Source organism: Syngnathoides biaculeatus, chromosome 9 (genome assembly GCF_019802595.1).
Source record: "Syngnathoides biaculeatus isolate LvHL_M chromosome 9, ASM1980259v1, whole genome shotgun sequence".
NCBI lineage: Eukaryota > Metazoa > Chordata > Actinopteri > Syngnathiformes > Syngnathidae > Syngnathoides > Syngnathoides biaculeatus.
The window spans coordinates 11,407,728-11,427,843 of record NC_084648.1 but is presented as its reverse complement, the minus strand read 5'-3'; the positions used below and the strand labels follow the sequence as shown (position 1 = coordinate 11,427,843).

General features: G+C 43.2%; 1 protein-coding gene across 2 annotated transcripts in view; it reads left to right on the top strand.

Annotated features, from left to right (window-relative positions):
* tbc1d9 (TBC1 domain family, member 9 (with GRAM domain)) overlaps positions 1 to 20,116 on the top strand; it is a 36,221-nt gene that overhangs the window by 12,441 nt on the left and 3,664 nt on the right. The window contains exons 2-21 of one of the 2 annotated variants that reach the window (XM_061830998.1): positions 3,024 to 3,134; positions 3,711 to 3,829; positions 5,693 to 5,921; positions 6,072 to 6,333; positions 6,410 to 6,617; positions 7,709 to 7,915; positions 7,999 to 8,154; positions 8,774 to 8,924; positions 9,903 to 10,117; positions 10,205 to 10,322; positions 10,908 to 11,193; positions 11,267 to 11,396; positions 13,018 to 13,116; positions 13,269 to 13,337; positions 15,281 to 15,521; positions 16,496 to 16,561; positions 16,627 to 16,713; positions 16,954 to 17,022; positions 18,048 to 18,151; positions 19,529 to 19,708. In XM_061830998.1, coding sequence (XP_061686982.1) covers positions 3,024 to 3,134; positions 3,711 to 3,829; positions 5,693 to 5,921; positions 6,072 to 6,333; positions 6,410 to 6,617; positions 7,709 to 7,915; positions 7,999 to 8,154; positions 8,774 to 8,924; positions 9,903 to 10,117; positions 10,205 to 10,322; positions 10,908 to 11,193; positions 11,267 to 11,396; positions 13,018 to 13,116; positions 13,269 to 13,337; positions 15,281 to 15,521; positions 16,496 to 16,561; positions 16,627 to 16,713; positions 16,954 to 17,022; positions 18,048 to 18,151; positions 19,529 to 19,708 — 3,107 coding nt within the window. The remainder of the gene's footprint in view (positions 1 to 3,023; positions 3,135 to 3,710; positions 3,830 to 5,692; positions 5,922 to 6,071; positions 6,334 to 6,409; positions 6,618 to 7,708; positions 7,916 to 7,998; positions 8,155 to 8,773; positions 8,925 to 9,902; positions 10,118 to 10,204; positions 10,323 to 10,907; positions 11,194 to 11,266; positions 11,397 to 13,017; positions 13,117 to 13,268; positions 13,338 to 15,280; positions 15,522 to 16,495; positions 16,562 to 16,626; positions 16,714 to 16,953; positions 17,023 to 18,047; positions 18,152 to 19,528; positions 19,709 to 20,116) is intronic. The other variant, XM_061830999.1, reaches the window with a different exon arrangement.

The following is a 20,116-nucleotide window of genomic DNA, read 5'->3' as shown; positions in this document are numbered from 1 at the left end:
TCTGAATTCTTTTAAAAAACATTGTTATGATGTTGCTAACCAATAGTGACAAAAGCACTTCTTACCATTAATGCCGCGCTAACAGGGCCGGTTAAAAAAATACCGGTAAAAATCCCTGAGACACGGCAGTAACACGCTAGCGCAGCGCTAACAGGGCCAAACCGGTAAAAGTCACTTCCTCGCCACATATATTTTACCGGTCTGCTTTATCTTTTCCGTTCGAGTGCCCCCATTAGAAAAAATGCACAAACATCACCCTATAAACTGCAAGGTTGGTATTTCGTTTACTTGTTTTACTTTGAGTATTCCAACAATGATCCCTTGCAACACAGTACAAGGTAGCACAAAGAAATAGTCTAGAAGCAAGAAACTGGTACCATTCACATCAATAAATACTCTGTGCTATTATTGTCTGTACTCAACAGTAAAGGTGTCACAATTAGCTATTAGTCATTGATCATCATATTCGTCAATAACAATTCTGTGAATGAATTAATACAATGATAGACAGGATAACTGATTTTTGTAAACATTTGGTATTGACAGCCGTACTCAACAGCAGTAAATGTCACCTGATATCAACTGTCAGTTCCGTTGTCTCATTGTCAGCCGATTGCCTCAAGGATGTTCTTTCTCTGGTGGACTCAAATGTGTAGCCAGAGCGAATATGTCAAATAAATACCGCTTCTCTCTTTGTTAATGTTAGCCCGTCATAAATATATGCACACCATGTAGTGCATATTAGATATGCCAGGCTTCGTGTCTTTTTCATGGAAGGTTTGCGGGTTTAGTATTTAAAATGATTGCATTTTTGACACATGTGGCTGTGTTGTGTACAGTTGTGTAATGTACATTTCACACAATGTCGTGAGTGAGAAATCAAGGAAAATACTCACTGAAGTAAAGTGTTGGCTATTCGGCACATCGATTCAAGATTCAAGATGTTTGTCATGTGGAGTGAAAAGCAACGGTAACACTGAGCAATGAAATTCTTATTTTTTGACTCTCCCTCCACTTAAAATCTGAAAACAAAAGACAAAAAAAGAACAATTAGAGAAAATAAAAGTCAAACAAATAGTGAATGAAAGGGGACTTTGATAATGTACATAAAACGATACAAAAAAAAGCTACCAAACCAAAGTTCTTACACTTGACGGTAGCATTAGCGAAGCCACTAGCGATAAAGATCTCGTTCATCAGTAATAAAGACAGCTAAAATAATGAATAGACTTCAACAGAGTTTGTATCACTATCCAGATTACAAAATATATTTATCTTCACATACGATACTACTAATGAAGGTTTTACTAATGGTGTTTGCCATGTCTTTTTCTGAAAAAAGGACCCAATCTTGTCTTTCTGAGTTTGATGACAAGAAAGAAAAGAAAAGCTACAAGTTGTCACGAGTTGTTACCCTTAACTGAAAAATTCCAAGAGAGACAGACGGAAAAGGAAAGAAATACACCCCTCTCATTCCCAAAACATTCTCTTGTTAGATGCACAGGAAATGATAAGGGGAGGCACATGCTATACATAACTTTGTTGTTAGCGTTGCTAAAAGTTTGAGTCCAAAGGTTAGACTATGACATCTACTTTGGACATGTTTAAATGTACATTACCACCACCGTTGTGACAATAAGAAGTGACCCCCCCCCCACTCCCCCCACCACCCCAAGCATAAGGGATGTTAACACAGATTGCAGTGTGCCATTACAGTGTTGATTAATCGCAATTATTAACGTCCTAATCGTGTTAATTCTTGTCTGTGTGTCTGTGTTATCAGTAGTTCACTGATTCTGTACCTTATTTACGTGTTTTATTTATGGTTGATGTATGTTGCACGGTTTTTCTAAGAAACCCTGATTTTAGTTTGTATGTGAAACTTTTACTTTCCCATCAACAAGGTGACAATTCAAGCGGGCCAAGGAAATTCTTCAGTACAAATACAATATATTTGCTCAATACTGGTTCAGTGTTACTTTGAGAACATTTCATGATTTTATTGCAAAATTTGTAATTTCCTGTCATGTAATTGTGTAGTTTGAAGTTACTCTGCTGTACGACTCATCAAAATAACCCAGTTGGACCCAGTTTCAACTTTGTAGATTATCTGATGCCAACTGGTGCCAAAACGCCAAATATGGGCTGTAGTAACTGGCCCAGCCGATAATCACTCTTATCACTTGTTGATTCAAAATAGACAGTAACGAATAAGCCTATTTCAAGATCTCAGCAAGGGATATTTGTTGCGTAGTATACAGGAAGGAACAAGGAATGATTGGCCACTCTTGAAGATGTGTCAGAAATTTTGATGGCGCCCAATAGTAACCTTGTACTGTTGGAGCTGCGGAATGATTACATTCTACAACACAGGTGTCAAACTCAGGGCCCTGGGGCCACATCTGGCCTGCCGCATGATTTTATGTGTATCAACCTCCATGATTCTTTGTTCAAATCTGTAACAAGATTTCAAATTGTCATATCATAAATGATAACGAGATATCACAAGCATTTTTTTGTTTCCAAACCACAATAGTTGGAAAAATCCATTACCCTTGATTTCTGATTCCAAAACTAGTTCATAAATTTCATGTGTAAATATGATGAGGCGGTTAAGGATTTTTATGGTTTCACAGCCATAACGACCCTCTAAGGCAAACCGCAAGTACAATGTGGCCCGCGACAAAAACGAGTTTGACACCCCTGTTCTACAAGGTTTAGAAGGTTGTTAGCGTCATTTTCAATAATTGCATCCAGAGTCCTGAAAACATGCCATTTTTTTTTATTATTTTGACAATCGCCAATAGTTTGGAAGATGTACAACTGGCACCTACGGAACAGAAACCACAATAATATAGTTTACCTCATGAGCAGTCAAGTTTGGCATCTTCTGAGGGCTTCGCTAGTTAACCCAAAACATCAGAGTGTTGAATGTTTTGACACAAAACCAAGCCCCGCCTAAGATGCGCTACCTCTCAGTTTACCCGAGGACAAAAAGCCCTGTGTTTTGTGTATTGTCACAGATCTTCTGGTGGGGACCTTAGACGTGGTTTTGGATTCAAGCGCCCGGATGGCTCCCTACAGGATTCTCTACCAAACCCCGGACTCTCTCTCCTACTGGATCATTGCTCACGGTGCGTCAATGTCAATTCGAGCAGTTTAGGGTTACAGTCCTCTTTTAAAGGGAGGAGATGTGCCCTACTCCCTCCACCCACCGCACATCCTGTCATTTCCCATGTGACCAGCCAAATTGTGAACATTACTTCATGGCCCCACTGGATTTAAAGGAGAGAATGTAGAGTTTCTTTTTGCTTTCCTGTCCTTTGCAAGTGTTTCCTCTGTTATTGTATTTTGTCGAGTCATCGCATATTGTAAACAATGGAGTTAGCTGCCTCTTAGCGGCTCTCACTCGACTGTGAAGACTTTTCATTATAATTTAGACTGTATGCAAATCGTTTATACATTTGTTAGGTTTTAACATTATTTTGTTAGGTTAACTAAATAATTATTCTCCCCTGTTGTTAATTCCTCGGTCCAGAGCAACAATCACCCAGAGCACAGTTGTGTTGAGGGAGACTGATTGATTGGGGAATTCCACTAATGGATTTAGTCGTGGCTCGAACAAAACAATTTAGCTATCACTGCTTGTTGATATTCCAAAGTGTTGCCAGGTTAAAGGATGACAAACCACGCGTCCATTTCTTCCTCAGGAACGTCGCGTAAAGAAATCACAGAGCATTGGGAGTGGCTGGAGCACAACATGCTGCAGACTCTCTCCATCTTTGAGAATGAAAACGACATCACCACCTTTGTCAAAGGGAAAGTCCAGGCAAGTCATCGACACACACAAAAAAAATGATTACTTCCAGTACAAAACACAGTCACTTATATTTTAGTTGATATATGTTGGACAAATAATCAGGCCGCATTTTGTTAACGCAACATTCGGACAAACAAAATACACATTAGCACGGGCTCGCAACTGTGCACCAAGTGCAGACTTGACTAAATACAACATGGCCAGAGCTCAAATTTCTCCACTTTGGCCACACTGTTCAGCCAACTGCGTCATTTGTATGTAAATGATGCAGAATCTCGAGCAAGGAACAATTAGTTCCCTTTTCAACTTCCCTCCATTGTGCACTGGATACAGTGGAAAACAAGAATGAGACATTGTACATTCAATTCCCATTGTGACACGGACGTAACCATTTTCACATTTACCGATCCCCGTACACCAGGGCGGCTTCTTCTAAAAAAAAAAAAAAAAATGCCTTACTGCAAATTAAAGACAGTTGGGCAGTCACTCACATTTGATGAGCGCGATCACGCTCGCACGCCTCCGTGCTCCCAAATCTGCACAGTCGAGTACGAAAAATCACGCGCGTAAAATTTGTTACGAGTAGAAAAATATAGAGATTGAAAGACGTTGCTTATTTCGTGTAGTCGTGACAAAAATTTACTTGTTTCATAAACGTGAACTAAACAAGCCTGCTGCAAAACAACTAGTATTCACCCGGAAACAGGAAATGCAAGTTAACCGTACTGAGCATGTCGGGAAGTTAGACCGAAAGCGCATGTTCAGAGTTACTTCACGTACTGCGAGTGCATTTACGTGGAAATTTATCAACATAATGAGCCATATCAAAAGAAATTCAGTTACACCACGGGTACTCATTGCGTCGATCGCGAGGCAATGTGACAAAAAAAAAAAAAAACTGTCATCCACCTCGTCGCTTGATTCAAGACTGTATATCTATAAGTTTTATCTGTGGGCATGACTGGTGGACCACACTTGTAACCATATCTACAAGTATGACTGACCACAAGCATACATTTATATATTTATTGTATGGTCGTGTGGTTATCATGGCTGGTACATCGTTCTGGGGTTCCATTTTTGAACTCCTGCTTTCTCTGAGTTTTTCCACATACTCTGAATTCTTTACAGATTCAAAGACATGATGTTAGGTTTATAAAAGACTTCAACTTTTCCATAGGTGTGATGAATGGTTGTTTGACTACACAGGCGCTGGGATTGGCTGGTGACTATTGCAGGCTGTAACCTTCCTCTGACCCCAAAGTCAGCTGGGATATGGTCCAGCTAATGAAGACAAAGCACAACAGAAAATGGATAAACTGTGCTAAGATCTTGATGATCAGTAGGGATTAGGGCAGTTTTAGGGGGTTTCAGTACCTTGCTCAAAGGTAGTGTTCACTGCTCAGGGGCTAATCCTATATTTTGGTTCTGCAGCTGGTTACTCTACTCCTGAAGTTCATGGACACTTTTAACAAACTGACAAATTTGGAACTCTTTACCTTAAACAGCCACAAATAAAGGTTGTTTATGTCATTTTACAGATATAATATTTTCAAATAATACCAATTTTAATTTTCACCTAGGTTAGGGAATCCTTGACTTCTACCATCCCTGTATTAAACAGCAACATGTTGAGTGGGTCCAGCACACGGCCATTATGTGGGATGTCTCGTACAAGTAACACGTTCACGGCGGAGAGTTGCTTTGCTGATGAATATCCGACCATTTACGCATCACATTTATGACATGAAATTAAGCGTAAAAAGTACGCTGACAATGTGCGCCGGAGAAAATGTTCTGCCAATTAGCACGCTGCCGTCTCGCTAAGTCAGGGAATCAATCCTCTCTTTGTGTGTGTGTGTTCCACCCCAGGGCATCATCGCCGAGTACAACAAGAACCACGACGTGAAAGAGGATGACGACACCGACAAGTTCAAGGAGGCCAGCTCCAAGTTCCGCAAGTTGTTCGGCATGCCGGACGAGGAGAAATTGGTCAACTACTACTCGTGCAGCTACTGGAAGGGCAAAGTGCCGCGTCAAGGCTGGCTCTACCTCAGCATCAACCACCTGTGCTTCTATTCCTACCTACTTGGGAAAGAAGGTTGGCACTCGATTAGGAAAAAGGGTTCTAAATGCTCAGTTTTGATTGATAATGTCAGAGAGGAGGTGAATTTGAATCTGTGGTTGTGGTATGGACAAGGTCCAAGTAAAAATCGTAGTCCATGTAATTTTGTAACTGTATATCTTTCAGTCAAACTGGTGGTGCGCTGGGCAGACATCACACAGCTGGAGAAGAGCGCCACCCTGCTTCTACCTGACGGCATAAAGGTGAGCACGCGCAGCCACGAGCACGTCTTCTCCGTCTTCCTGAACATCAATGAGACCTTCAAACTGGCCGAGCAACTGGCCAACATCGCCATGCGCCAACTGCTGGATAACAAGGGCTTTGAGGAGGACCGCTCGCTGCCCAAGCTCAAGAAGAAGTCACCCAAGAAGGTGTCGGCCCTGAAGAGGTGACTCGCTAATGACAGTTTGGATGGTTTCTTTCCCTGTTCTACTTGATGTTTGACATCTTCATTCTCCCTGCAGGGACTTGGACGCCAGAGCCAAGAGCGAACGTTACAGGGCGCTCTTCCGTCTGCCCAAAGATGAAAAACTGGATGGGCACACAGACTGCACTCTGTGGACCCCCTTTAGCAAAATTCACGTCCTGGGACAGATGTTTGTCTCCACCAACTACATCTGCTTCACCAGCAAGGAGGAGATGCAGTGCAGCCTCATCATTCCCCTCCGTGAGGTCAGTCAGGAAGAACAACAACACCGGACACTTCATTGGGACCAATGTTCGCTCTAAGATGGGCCACTGCGCAATTGTGCACTTGTCGCACACTCTAAGCGCACATGAAAACCCATCCAGCGCAGTGAACCACAGCCCTACGTCTTTTTTTTTTTTTTTTTTTTTTTACATGGAAGCACACAGTCTCCTAGTTTACCTGACTCCGCCCCCCTCCGGCTCTTAACGGGGTACACTCATAATTACAAACACCACCAGGGCGCTTTAGTTAGCAACACAGTCTGGGCAACGTAGAGCAAAGAGAGTTAGACACACTGCTTGTGTTTACTCCCAATAATAATGGTAAAAGTAAAAAAAAGAAGTGCTGTTGCTTTAATGAATGTTTGGGTATGTGAATAATATAAGAAAAAGTGATGAAACTGGACGAAATTTTCTCTTTTTTGAGTAAAAATAAGCCCTGGTCTGAAACCAAAGTCGACAGTCCAGGATGAGATGGTGTATAATGTTAAAATTCCACCTTGGCACATCCTGATGGAGTTATGAAAGCACAGACAATACAGTGCACAAAAAGCTAATTCTGTATTTTAAATATAGGAGGCAACATAACATTAACCTTAAAACTGTTTGGGAGCATCATTCAGCTTTCAAAATGCATCGCTAAAGATATTCTCTAAGCAATAATTCACTTTTATACCAAGAAAAACACACATGGATATCATTGTAGGTTAAAAAAAAATGAAACAAATTTGCGACCTTGTGCAATTTTAGTGATCACCAGTCACGTCCTTCAGAGACGTTTGACACCACCTGACTTGTCAGCAGACAGATTTGTCAGCCGGCATGCGCGGAAAGCCCGGTGACCCCAAAACTGCACAATATCTGAACAAAGTATTTTATTTACATATTTTACATGTATTTCTTTCACTTTTATCTTTACCTTTGTCATTGGCATAAAGTCATAATCAGCCATTTCTGGAACGCTGAAATTCAGCATTACAACAAAGTCTTTGTTGCTTCGATTTAACATCATATCGCTCTTGTATTGGATCTCATTCGACTGTGCAGCGGTACTTTATAGAATGGACAACTTTCAGGTGACAATTGTGGAAAAGGCCGACAGCTCCAACGTGCTCCCCAGTCCCGTCTCCATCAGCACCAAGAACCGAATGACTTTCCTGTTTGCCAACCTGAAGGACCGAGACTTCCTGGTCCAGAGGATCTCCGACTTCCTGCAGCAGACGCCCTCCAAAAGCTGCCAAGAGCGGGAACTCACGGGGAGCCTCAACAGTTTTGACGACGAGGTGAGAGAATGGATGATTTAGTGCGTGGTGGTCAATCCTTGGCCTTTTAATTCCCGAATGGTTTTTTTCCTTGCGCTTTCTAGGTTTACGGATCGCTACTGTCTAGCAGCCCACAGCAGAGTATCGGCTCAGAAGGCGAGCGCACCTTCAATCTCAATGACAGCAGTGTGCCCACTGCTTCGCAGGCCCTCATGACCATGTACCGACGCCGCTCGCCAGAAGAGTTCAATCCCAAACTGGTGAGCCAAAAAGCCATCCGGAACTAAATGTAATTAGTAAGGGGCTGTCACACTTACACTACTCTGTCATATGATTTTTCAAAAAAGCCACTTGCTCAGCAACATTGCCAAAGACATTGTTCCCATTTATAGGTTGCAAAAGCAGTGACTGACATGCTAGAAACTTTTGACCAGAGGCATGTGCTAATATTTGGCCGAGGTCGCCTTGCCTCCCCTGTACAATTACATGGAAAAGAGCATGAGAGAACGAGAGGGCGGAACCCCTGTTACTGGAGAAAAAGAAAATAAATGTCAGAAGTGATAAAACAGCCAAAATCAGGACATTTTCACTTGAACAATTTCAGGAAAGGAGGGGGTGGTGGAATCAGTTTATAAAATGGTGGCAAAAAAAGCTGATATGTGATTTAAAAGCCACATCGCCAAGCACTATTACGTAATTTGTATTCAGTGAATAATATATTGCTGCATGTCACCACGTCGTTTCTCTTTGGCACCAGTTGTCAGTACTGTATGTGGTGGAATCACAGAGATGCAAACAGCTAAAAAAAATGACAGAAATATGAAAGAAAACAAAAAGTGGACACATATGGCCCACTAAACTGCGTTGTTGTGTACTCAGGCAAAGGAATTCCTGAAGGAACAGGCCTGGAAGAACCACTTCACCGAGTTCGGCCAGGGTGTGTGCATGTACCGCACTGACAAGACCAAAGAACTGGTCCTCAAAGGCATCCCTGAGAGCATGAGAGGAGATCTGTGGCTACTGTTCTCTGGTGAGCTTCAATGAATCAGTCAAGCTCGTCTACACAAAAAAATACAAGGCGAGATACAGTATTTGTCATGTTTGATGTGGGTCGTGAGAACATTTTTGATGATGGAATGAGTTTCATTCCCATGGCAACAACAAAATCACAATTTTTACAAAATTTGTCATGAGACATATTCTGTGACTAACTTCACCAAATGCCGTAGTACAGTCACCAACTGAGTGTGCCTTGATGTGCCACGTGACGTCGTCTTATGCTGCCACGCAAACTAGTTCATAACCTGAAATGTCTTAAAATATCTACCTCCCACCATTACCGCACCAATCAACTGTTTGAGAAGTTGTTGTCACCATGGTAATGTGTATTAGTTATTAGCCAGTTAAGATAAAAGGTGACACATTTTCTCCCCGAGAGCGCTTGGTTTGACAAGATAAAACTCAGTGATCGTAAAGGATGCAATACGGTGGTATCAGAATATATGTCGTGAAGTGTTTGTCATGGCCCTGCCGGTTCCTGTCCTAGCCGTACCGGTCCCCGAGGTGGCACGCACCTGTTGCAATCGGCGGAGGCGCACACCTGCACCTCGTCTCTAGTAATTTACGTCCCAGTTACATAGAACCACACCTGCGGTCTGGCCTTTGCCAGATCGTTGCTTCACGTTCCCGCACTCTTGTAATCGCGTTCCTGATCTCCCGTGTACCGACTCCTGCCTGCCCACTGACCTGCCTCCTACGCCTGACGTTCTTGTTACTGCTGCTCCGGTTGACTGCCTGCCTGATCCCGGACACTCGACCGAATAAACAGTTTTCCCGAACAGCCTCTGCATCTCCCGAGTCGTGCATTTGGGCCCAACCCCGTGTTCTGGTCATGACAGTGTTGCTTCTACCTGACTGAGCTAGAGCAAGATTTTAGGGCAGCTGTCTGACATTTTGTGTCGACCAAATTTGTCTTATAGTCTGATCCAGGCATAATGTTGTGGTCTAGGGGCAATCAACGAGATGGCCACCCATCCGGGCTATTACGAAGACCTGGTAGAGCGCTCCATGGGCAAATACAACTTGGCCACAGAGGAAATTGAGCGGGACCTCCACCGCTCCCTCCCCGAGCATCCTGCCTTCCAGAATGAAATCGGGATAGCTGCCCTCCGTCGGGTCCTCACCGCCTACGCCTTCAGAAACCCAAACATTGGATACTGTCAGGTGGAGTGACTAGTTTCTGTGGAGTGATTTGAAAATGACACGCAATAACGTTTTTTTTTGTTTGTTGGTATTTTGATAACATCGCAGGCTATGAATATTGTGACATCGGTGTTGCTCCTCTACGCTAAAGAAGAGGAGGCCTTCTGGCTACTGGTGGCACTGTGTGAAAGGATGTTGCCGGACTACTATAACACCAGGGTTGTAGGTTAGTATGAAAACATTTAGCCAGTTTTCCAAAGCACACACGTTTGTTGGAGTGTGGACAAAATTGGATAGAAAAAAAAAAACAGTTAAAGAAATGGGGGGGGGGGCAATGGTTACTGAAAATACATCCAGCACTATCTTGTACAGGGTAAACTCAAATCTCAAGACTACCAAATCAAACTGGAGTCAAGCATCTGTCCCATGTCAGAAAAGTTGTCGTACATTATGTTCTAGGCTGCATTTTGCTGCATTTGACACAGATTGTCTTGATTTTATTTAGGATGCAGTCAAATCTCAAGACTATCTGGAAATTCTCCAGTCAAACATGTGATAGCTTTTATGTTCTTGAGTGCCTTCTGCTTGAATTTATGGTACAAGGACATTCTCAAGATTAAAAGACAAATATACAGTGCAGTGACAGAAAACTTGGAGTGGGTTTGGTCCTGGGGCTGCTTTTTGCCGGATTTGGCAAAGGCTGAGTTGAATCTGTGAAGGGTCCAATGAAAAGTCAAGATCCTCAAGACATTCTGGAGCCAAATGCTACCCGATGTCCGAAAGCTTGATCTCTGTGACGTGTTCTTTTTAGGAGCTCTGGTGGATCAAGGCGTGTTCGAGGAGCTGGCCCACGAGTACGTGCCTGAGCTGTACGACTGCATGCAGGACCTTGGCGTCATCTCCACTATCTCGCTATCGTGGTTCCTCACGCTGTTCCTGTCGGTCATGCCGTTCGAGAGCGCCGTTGTGGTGGTGGACTGCTTCTTCTACGACGGCATCAAGGTGATCTTCCAGCTAGCGCTCGCCGTGCTGCACGCCAACATCCACCAGCTGCTCAGCTGCAAGGACGACGGCGAGGCCATGACGGTGCTGGGCAGGTGAGACAAGGACCACACAGAGAGGTCAGGTGCCATCATCTTGTTTTCTTGACAAGACATTTGTTGATCGTAGATACTTGGACAACGTGACCAATAAGGACAGCACCTTGCCACCCATCCAACATCTGCATTCCTTGTTGACGGACAACGGAGAACCACATCCAGAGGTGGACATCTTCAGACTGGTCCGCAGCTCTTACGAGGTATTTCATCGGCAAGGACTGTTTGTGTCTGGACATTTTCTGGGCGTAACGTTCTTTGGTGAAGCGTAATGGCGCTTGCTGTTTCATCCCTGTCCCGCTCATCGTAAAATATGACCCTGGGGCCCTCCTACTGATTGTTGAAGACCAACTCTTGCTCCTTTCTCTCATCTACTAATGGCTTCACACAATGCGCAACAAGAGGAAATAAAACTCAGCACCTCCTGTATGCCGAGTGCCAGTTTAACGGGAGCACTTGTATATTTTAATTAGAAAATAATATCGAGTCATTTATGATTTTATTTGAATCATCCTGTGTCTTATTGACAAGAGCAGTTGATGTTAAACTGTTGCAGAAATAAGTGGAATTTTCCATAATTCAGCTGGTATTCTCTCCGACTTTTGACAAACTTGAACTGCTTAATGACAGATGAAATATGTTGTGATCTATTTTTAGAAGATGATAAAGACTAACGAAGCAGTAAAAACGTACTTTACTTTTGGTTTAATCAATCGGTAACTCATGATCTTATAATATAATGAGTATAATGTCCTAAGCAGAAGATTGACAAAATGTCTGATTGATGCAAACAAAAGGTTTTGTTACGTTATGAGAGACGGATTACGTGGTCCCCCCCCAAACTATAATTTTTTTTAGTAGCTGTATACACACCTACCTGTCATTTTGAACCCACAAATCTCTCGTCCTTTTCACCCGTGCAATCCATTTTTCACGACGAACCGCATCTCTTGGAAACTTATGAGTGTTCGAGCAATATCCAGGAATGCAACGAGCCGGCATTTTGGCTAACACGAAGGAACAACAAGTCATCTTCCTGGAGATAAAACTAGTAGAAACAAACGAGTCCGCTTGAGGGCAGTCCTGCCATGTACGTCACTTCCTGCTTCTTGTCGAAAACAAATCACTCGAGAGGATTTTCATGGCGGGAGTTACAAAAAGCTGTATACGTCAAAATCATGTTGTGTGGTCAACAAACAGATGGTTCCATACCGGCTGCCGTTTTTTCATTAATAACATACTAAATAAAAATCATCCATTTCATGACACTTGACCTATAACCTTGAGTTTTTAAGTAACCGACAGTTGTTCATTTGTTTTAATAACCTGAGTGCCGACAGCCGTGGATAATGAGCCTTATGTTTCGAGCAGATTATTGATGAGTAGAGACTGAAATTGGGTTCCTAAATTCGCCATTAGTGCTCAAATGAGGCTAATTTTTAACATCCGTTAATAATGCTTTCAAGACTTTGTAAGCTTAATGGAAATGTGCAGCATCATTTCACCTCGGTATATACATATACAAGCTGCGAGGAACATGAATAATGAACCGCCAATGACCAATGAAAACAGGGTTGTGAATTAGTCGATGCTACCCTCGTGTTTCCAGCTATGAGGGACGTAAATCATCTGTTCTTCATGGAAACGTAAACCGTGTATTTCTTCTGGAAGAAATCTTAATGTGACATTAATACATCTTAACCTTTCCAATTTCTGCCTGTTGTGAATGGTGTTACAATTCCTGCGGTTTTCTCTGGTCACAGAAGCTTTCACAGCCATCCATCAGGTGTAAGGTCCACATTTCTCGCTCTTTTCCGCTTTTAGAAATTTGGTTCCATCCGCGCTGACGTCATCGAGCAGATGCGTTTCAAGCAGAGGCTGAGGGTCATCCAGACCATCGAAGACACAACCAAACGCAACGTGGTAAGAAAATCCTCATACCGAATGTCACGTTGTAGTGTATGTCAAACGAGATCGGAGCGTGACAAAAAAAGGTCCACAGTGCAACTGTGGTCATTGGACGGTCCACTCTTTCTTCACAGTTAACATTGTGTCAAATGCCGTGACTTTTCCAGGTCAGAACTATTGTAACAGAAACGGCCTTCAGCATCGACGAGCTGGAGGAACTCTTTGTCCTCTTTAAGGTTAGCCCCCCCTCTCAGACTTGCCATGCTTGTTGGCTGTCCTCAAGTTGAAAGTCAATCCGTCATCATTGCGTGCGTCGCGCTGGTCGACAACAAAGCTATTGTCAAAAGATTTTAAGATGATTTAGGACAATTTTGATGTGCTTAGGCAAAACTACCGCATTGGTTATGCTCAACCAGGTCAACATTTTGAACTATGCTCGCATGGTTTTGTTTACAGTTACAGGTATTTTGGCTTTAGAGGTTCAAATCAATGGCAGTTTGTGCCCTGAATTTTGACAAATGATGACATAACATTTAATTTTCCTCTAATTCTATTCACATCTCCTATTCAATATAAGGTAAACAGAGTTTGTAATATTTGATTAATAAACTCTTAACCACTTGGGATAGGAAGCTGACAAGAACAGGAGTAAGGGGAAGATAATTTTGGATTGTGATAGTGATCCAAAATGGTCCTGAATCAGTTATTAAAATATCCATCCATCCATTTTCTTCACCGCTTATCCTCACGAGGGTCGTGGCGAGTGCTGGAGCGTATCCCAGCTCTCAACAAGCAGGAGGCGGGGTACACCCTGAACTGGTTGCCAGCCATTCGCAGGGAGACAAACAGCCGCACTCACAATCACACCTTGGGGCAATTTAGAGTGTCCAATTAATCTAGTTTTAAAATATATAATACAAAATAATTTTAAAAATATGTTTTTTTTTTTTTTTTTTGGCAGCACGGTGGTGGAGCTGGAAAGTATTGGCCTCACAGTTCTGAGGTCCAGGGTTCGATCCTGACCCCGCCTGTGTGGAATTTGCATGTTCTACCTGTACCTGCGTGGGTTTTCTCCGGGCACTCCGGTTTCCTTCCACATCCCAAAAACATGCAACATTAATTGGACACTCTAAATTGCCCATAGGTGTGATTGTGAGTGCGACTGTTTGTCTCCATGTGCTTTGTGGTTGGCTGGACACCAATCCAGGGTGTACCCCGCCTCCTGGCCGTTCACAGCTGGGATAGGGTCCAAGCGCTCCTGCGGCCCTTGTGAGGATAAGCGGCAAATAAAATAGATGGATGTTTTTTGTAACCTTGTTTCATTACCGTCATCTGCAGATGATTCATCAAAGGGGAACGTGACATTTGATATTGGTTTAATTCATTGTATGACCCTACTCGTGACTGGGGAAAAAAAAAATCATCAAAATCCTCTCCCTCGCAAATTTAATTTAAAATGAGTATTTAAAATGAAAAATACCACTCTAAAAAAACACACACACAGTATTAACACAACTGAATAGAATGTAAAGTAGGAAATAGTTTATGCATTCTAATTACGTGCTTTTCAAACATTGTATAGTCCTACCTAACCGTAACCTATGTGCAATTTGATATATGTTGTCATTTTCGCTGCCAGCGTCTAGCAGTTGTAACTCAAATCAGTTTGCAATGCGAAGCAAAAAAGCAACTGAGCAGCAGCGTGACTAGTGAAACAAACGTCCCGCATACAAATCAGTCGTTTGTTTGACTTGTGGCAAAACAGCTCGTTCGGGCCACTTTTCCCGTTGAATGAGGCAATACGTGTCCTGTACCGCACAGTACACCCACCGTCGTGTATGCCGTGCTGCCTCCGTGAGTTAATATTCTTTTGTTGACTGTAAAGGCGATCACATTTTTTCCCCCCGCCCTTGACGCTCAACGTTTCCGCAATGTTCAGTCCCTGCCCCCGTCGTCATGGTGATGCAAGTGGCAATCGCCAAAAGGCCAGAAGGACACGGGGCTGGCTACGGTCGCTCACTTGCATGCTAACGAGATAATTTCACCACGACAACAAATTTCGTTTTTTTGTCATGGGTATTTTGACAAAATTAAGAAGACACGCAGGATCTGTTGTTCCATCTCTACACGTAAACCACGTGGGACTGAAATCCTTTCCCCCTTGCGTGTGTCCTTTGAGGCGGAGCACCTGACCAGCTGCTACTGGGGAGGCAGCAGCAACCCGATGGAGCGCCACGATCCCAGCCTGCCTTACCTGGAGCAATACCGCATTGACGTGGAGCAGTTCAAGGACCTCTTCAAGCTCCTCTTCCCCTGGGCCAACGGCGCCCATTCGGACCCTTTGGCCGTGCGCTTCTTTCACCTGCTGGACCACAACGGCGACGCCTTCATCAACTTCCGCGAGTTCATCAATGGCCTCGGTAGGTCCCCAGATAACTGTGGCGTACCACTTTAGAACTCCTTCAACATCGCTCTGAGGAAACAAAAAGAATACTTGTTCGTACAATTCTCCAAAGAAGAGGCAAAGCGTGCTTGCTTCAAGCTGTCTGTCACTCCCAGTGTGAGGTTTACTATACAACTGACATATAAATCAAAATCAAATCAAACATTAGTTCTATGTATATCTATATTTAAACACCAAAGTGTTCTCCCAAACCATATAATAGTGTCTATCGTGAAGTTGCTAGCCTTTTACTAATGTTAGCATTAAACATGCATACAATCGGGCCCAAAATGTACGAGACATGGCCACAATTATCATCTCATATTTATGGGATTGACTGGAGACCACTTAAAATCATTATTCAATTCTAATGTATTGAAGATTAAACAAGGACCGGCACTGTAGAACATGGCTGGATGGCTGGATTATTACCGTAATTTCCGGCCTATTAGCCGCGACTTTTTTCACACGCTTTCAACCCTGTGGTTTATGCGGTGATGGGGCTAATTTGTGCATTTTTTTCTAACGGCCGCAAGGGGGGACTCGAGCGGAAAAGGTAACAGTGAGACCGGTGGAAAATATGTGCCGAGGAAGTGACCTTTACCGGTCCGGCCTTGTTAGCACTGCTAGCGTGTTACTGCCGTGTCTCAGTGATTTTTACCAGTATGTTTTTTTTTTAACCGGCCCTGTTAGCACAGCAGTGTTAGCGTGGCGGTACTAGCGTTAGGGCGGTGGCGCTAGCGTTAAACTCTCTGTATACCGTCTTTCTTTGTCAATATCTCGTGTTTTAATGTCGGTTTCAATGTGGGCACTTGCAGCTTTTACACGGCTGCGGCCCAAGTATGTACCATATGGTATTTCCTTTACAAATGTACTGGGTGAGGCTTATAACCAGGTGCGCTCACTCGGCCGGGAATTACGGCATTATTCTGAATTACTGGTGTATTGCAGGCGTTTTGTGTCATGGGGACCTGTCTGAAAAGTTGAAGCTCCTTTACAAGATGCACATTTTACCTGGTAAGTGCCTAAAAACAGGATATCACATCACTGCACGGAATAACACAATATGGTTTCGTGTCAAGAGGTGACCAACGAACACGAAGAGCCCGACTCTGCCTTCGAGGCCACGCAGTACTTCTTTGAAGACATCACCCCGGAAACATCCACAGGTAACTATTTTATCGTCAACACTGCACATCAAAGCCTCAGCACAACCGACAAACCAGGATTACAAATAGTCTCTTCTCAAAGTCTTGAGACCATAAATCAATAACCCCATAAATATGTTTGTATGTATATATGAATGGATGGATGCACAGCCAAGACTAACAAATGACAATGTAGAGTGTTTTACGCGCGTGACAAAAACAAATTGTTACAATTTTACAAATGTATCCTCTTCACCGCAGGCCAGGATCCGAAGAACCGAAGCGAGAAGGACGACGGCTTTGTCAGGGTTATGTTTAAAACGGAAAAAGGTGAGTGCCACACAAGAAATATGCACACCTCAACGTTTATGTGTCAAGCAGACCAGGAGATCATCATTAGTCCTTTGATCTCTCGTACACTTGACTATTGTAATGATCTTCTGACTGGACTCCGCAAGAAAAGCATCATAAACAGCTGCAGCTCATTCAGAGTGCCGCAGCTCGAGTTGTGACCGGAACAAAGTGGTCAATTCCAGTCTTTACACGGGCTTCCAGTCTGCTTTAGAATAGATTTCAAAGTTCTGCTACTGGTCTATAAGTCACTAAATGGTTTAGGTCCTGAATTATGAAAGAAATGCTAATTGCAAATAGAATATAAACCCAGTATGGCTCGGACTCAGGTCAAATAGTGGAGCGCAGAGTCCAAAGCAAACATGGTGAAGCAGCATTTAGCTAATATGCTGCACACAAATGGAACAAGCTACCAAAAGAAGTGAGGTCAGCCCCAAGTTTGAATGTTTTTAAATCCAGGTTAAAAACATTTCTTTCTTCTTATGCTTTTTAAAATATTTCTATTTTTAAATGATATGTCTTACACTGTACGCAGTTTTATTTATACATTTATTTTCATTTTAATTTTTTTCCCCGTTTTATTTATTTGTATTTAAATGTTTTTATTGACGTAAAGCACATTGCGTTAGCTTGTGTATGAAATATTTGACAAATAAAATTGCTTTGCATAAAACAAACATTGAAATGAGTTTTGAAGAACGATCATACAAACATGTTCACTCAAAACAAAAGGAAGCTTGAACTCTCCTTGAAATGCCCAAAAACATCTTCACGTGCACTTTTGCGTCAGGATTCCAAGGAAAATACCAAATTTGACAAGGTAGGGGAAAAACCCCCCCTCGGGAACAATTTAGGCTATTTAATGGCGCTCATATGACAATTGTTAAGAGCGACGCCATTTGGCTTGATTTCCGGGCACACTGGGCAAGATTCATTGTTGTCTGGCCAAGCGTGAATGAACGCAATGTCATAGCGGCTGATGTTTTGTGAAAATGTGTTTCCAGTGAAGAAGCTGAACGCCCACGATTATCGCCACTACTTAAAGCTGTGGAACCAGGACAGCAACTCCAAAACGGAGCGCACCAAAGATCTCCCTAAGCTCAATCAGGTAAGAAGGTCTTGTTCACGTTCACCTTGTTACCAATCATTTTGTGGTATCATGATACATCACAAGACAGTTTTTTGGGGTCTGTTGAATGAAAAAAGATTAAAATAAAAGACATTAACGGTTTTGTCTTGACATAAAAGTTTAGTTATTTTCTTAACCACACACAAAAGCCCTGTAGTGGAGCTCGAATCATCTTCACCCATTGAAATGAACAGGATTGCCATTAATCCGTTCTAGCACACACTTAATTTTATTAAGCTTAATAAAAACATACAGGAGCGGCACAGTGGCCCACCTGGAAAGCGTTGGCCTCACAGTTCTGAGGACCCAGGTTCATTCCCGGCCTTCCCTGTGTGGAGTTTGCATGTTCTCCCCGTGCCTGAGTGGGTTTTCACCGAGCACTCCGGTTTTCTCTCACTTCTCAAAAACATGCAACATTAATTGGACACTCTAAATTGCCCCTAAGTGCGATTGAGAGTTTGACTGTTGTCTGTCTCCCTGTGCCCTGCGATTGGCTGGCAACCAGTTCAGGGTGTACCCCCGGCTCCTGCCCGTTGACAGGTGGGATAGGCTCCAGCACTCCTGTGACTCTTGTGAGGATAAGCGGAAAAGAAAATGGATGGATGGAAAGCATACAGTAATAATATAATGTAAATATAATTCAAAAGACTTAAACAGTTATTGTCCCACTTTATCCTTCAAATGTGCTGCTCATTCTTGTGCGTGCACTTTGGCCACTTGGGGGCAGGATTAGACAGACATACTGGTGTACTGGAGGGTCAGCTCCTCTTTGAAATTCTCAGTACGGCAGTAATGTTAATTGTTCTTCACTGAGGATAAAGAATATACACCTGTGAGTATTGTAATGTAGTCTGCAGCGCCATTTGTTTTACGATATCCGTTGCTTAAATACCACACCGTCGATCCATTTTCGGAGCCGCTCATCCTCACAAGGGTCGCGGGAGTGCTGGAGCCTATCCCAGGTGTCAACGGGCAGCAGGCGAAGTACACCCTGCACTGGTTGCCAGCCAATCGCAGGGCAGATAGAGACAAACAGCTGCACTCACAATCCCACCTAGGGGCAATTTAGAGTGTCCAATTAATGTTGCATGTTTTTTGGGATGTGGGAGAAAACCGGAGTGCCCGGTGAAAACCCAGGCAGGCACGGGGAGAACATGCAAACTCCACACAGGCAGGGCTGGGGTTTGAACCCCGGTCCTCGGAAGTGTGAGGTTTAACTGGTTAAAGATTAGTTTTTGAACAATACTAACAATATTATAATACAACTACTAACAATATCTGTCAAAGTGCAGCTTGTCGTGAAGTGAGCCGAGTCACCCGGTAGCATACGGCGCGTGTATGTGTGTTGCCGTGCAGACTCAGTTCATCGAGCTGTGCAAGACGCTGTACAGCATGTTCAGCGAGGACCCCGCCGAGCAGCAGCTCTACCACGCCACCGCCACCGTCGCCAGCCTGCTGCTGGAGATGGGAGAGGTGGGCAAGCTATTCTGCGCCGCTCGCCGGGACCAGCAACGCGGGGGGGATCCCTCCTCTGAGGTACGTAAAACACACGGCGTCTTCCCGAGATGAGGGAGGAGGAGGAGGAGATTTTATTCAAGATGAGACTGTCGTTGGCGAGCAATAACAGCAGTTTTAGTGTTTGAACAGAAAACAAACTACACGAAATCGTAACTGTACTATTACTACTACTAACAATAACAATAAATTAATTGCGGCAAAATGGAAAATGTCTCTCGTTTTGAATAAATTTTATCCAAGGGGAGATTGTGGAAGGCAAGAAAGCTGCACCAAAGTGGAGGTTTTGGGATATAATAAATGGTCTCCTGTTTTTTTAAATTTGTACTAATTTTATCCAGGAAGAGACTAAGGGCAGCGAGAAGATGCAGCAAATTCTTAATACTGAGTTTCCAAATTTAATATTACCAATTTTAATCAAAGTGTCGG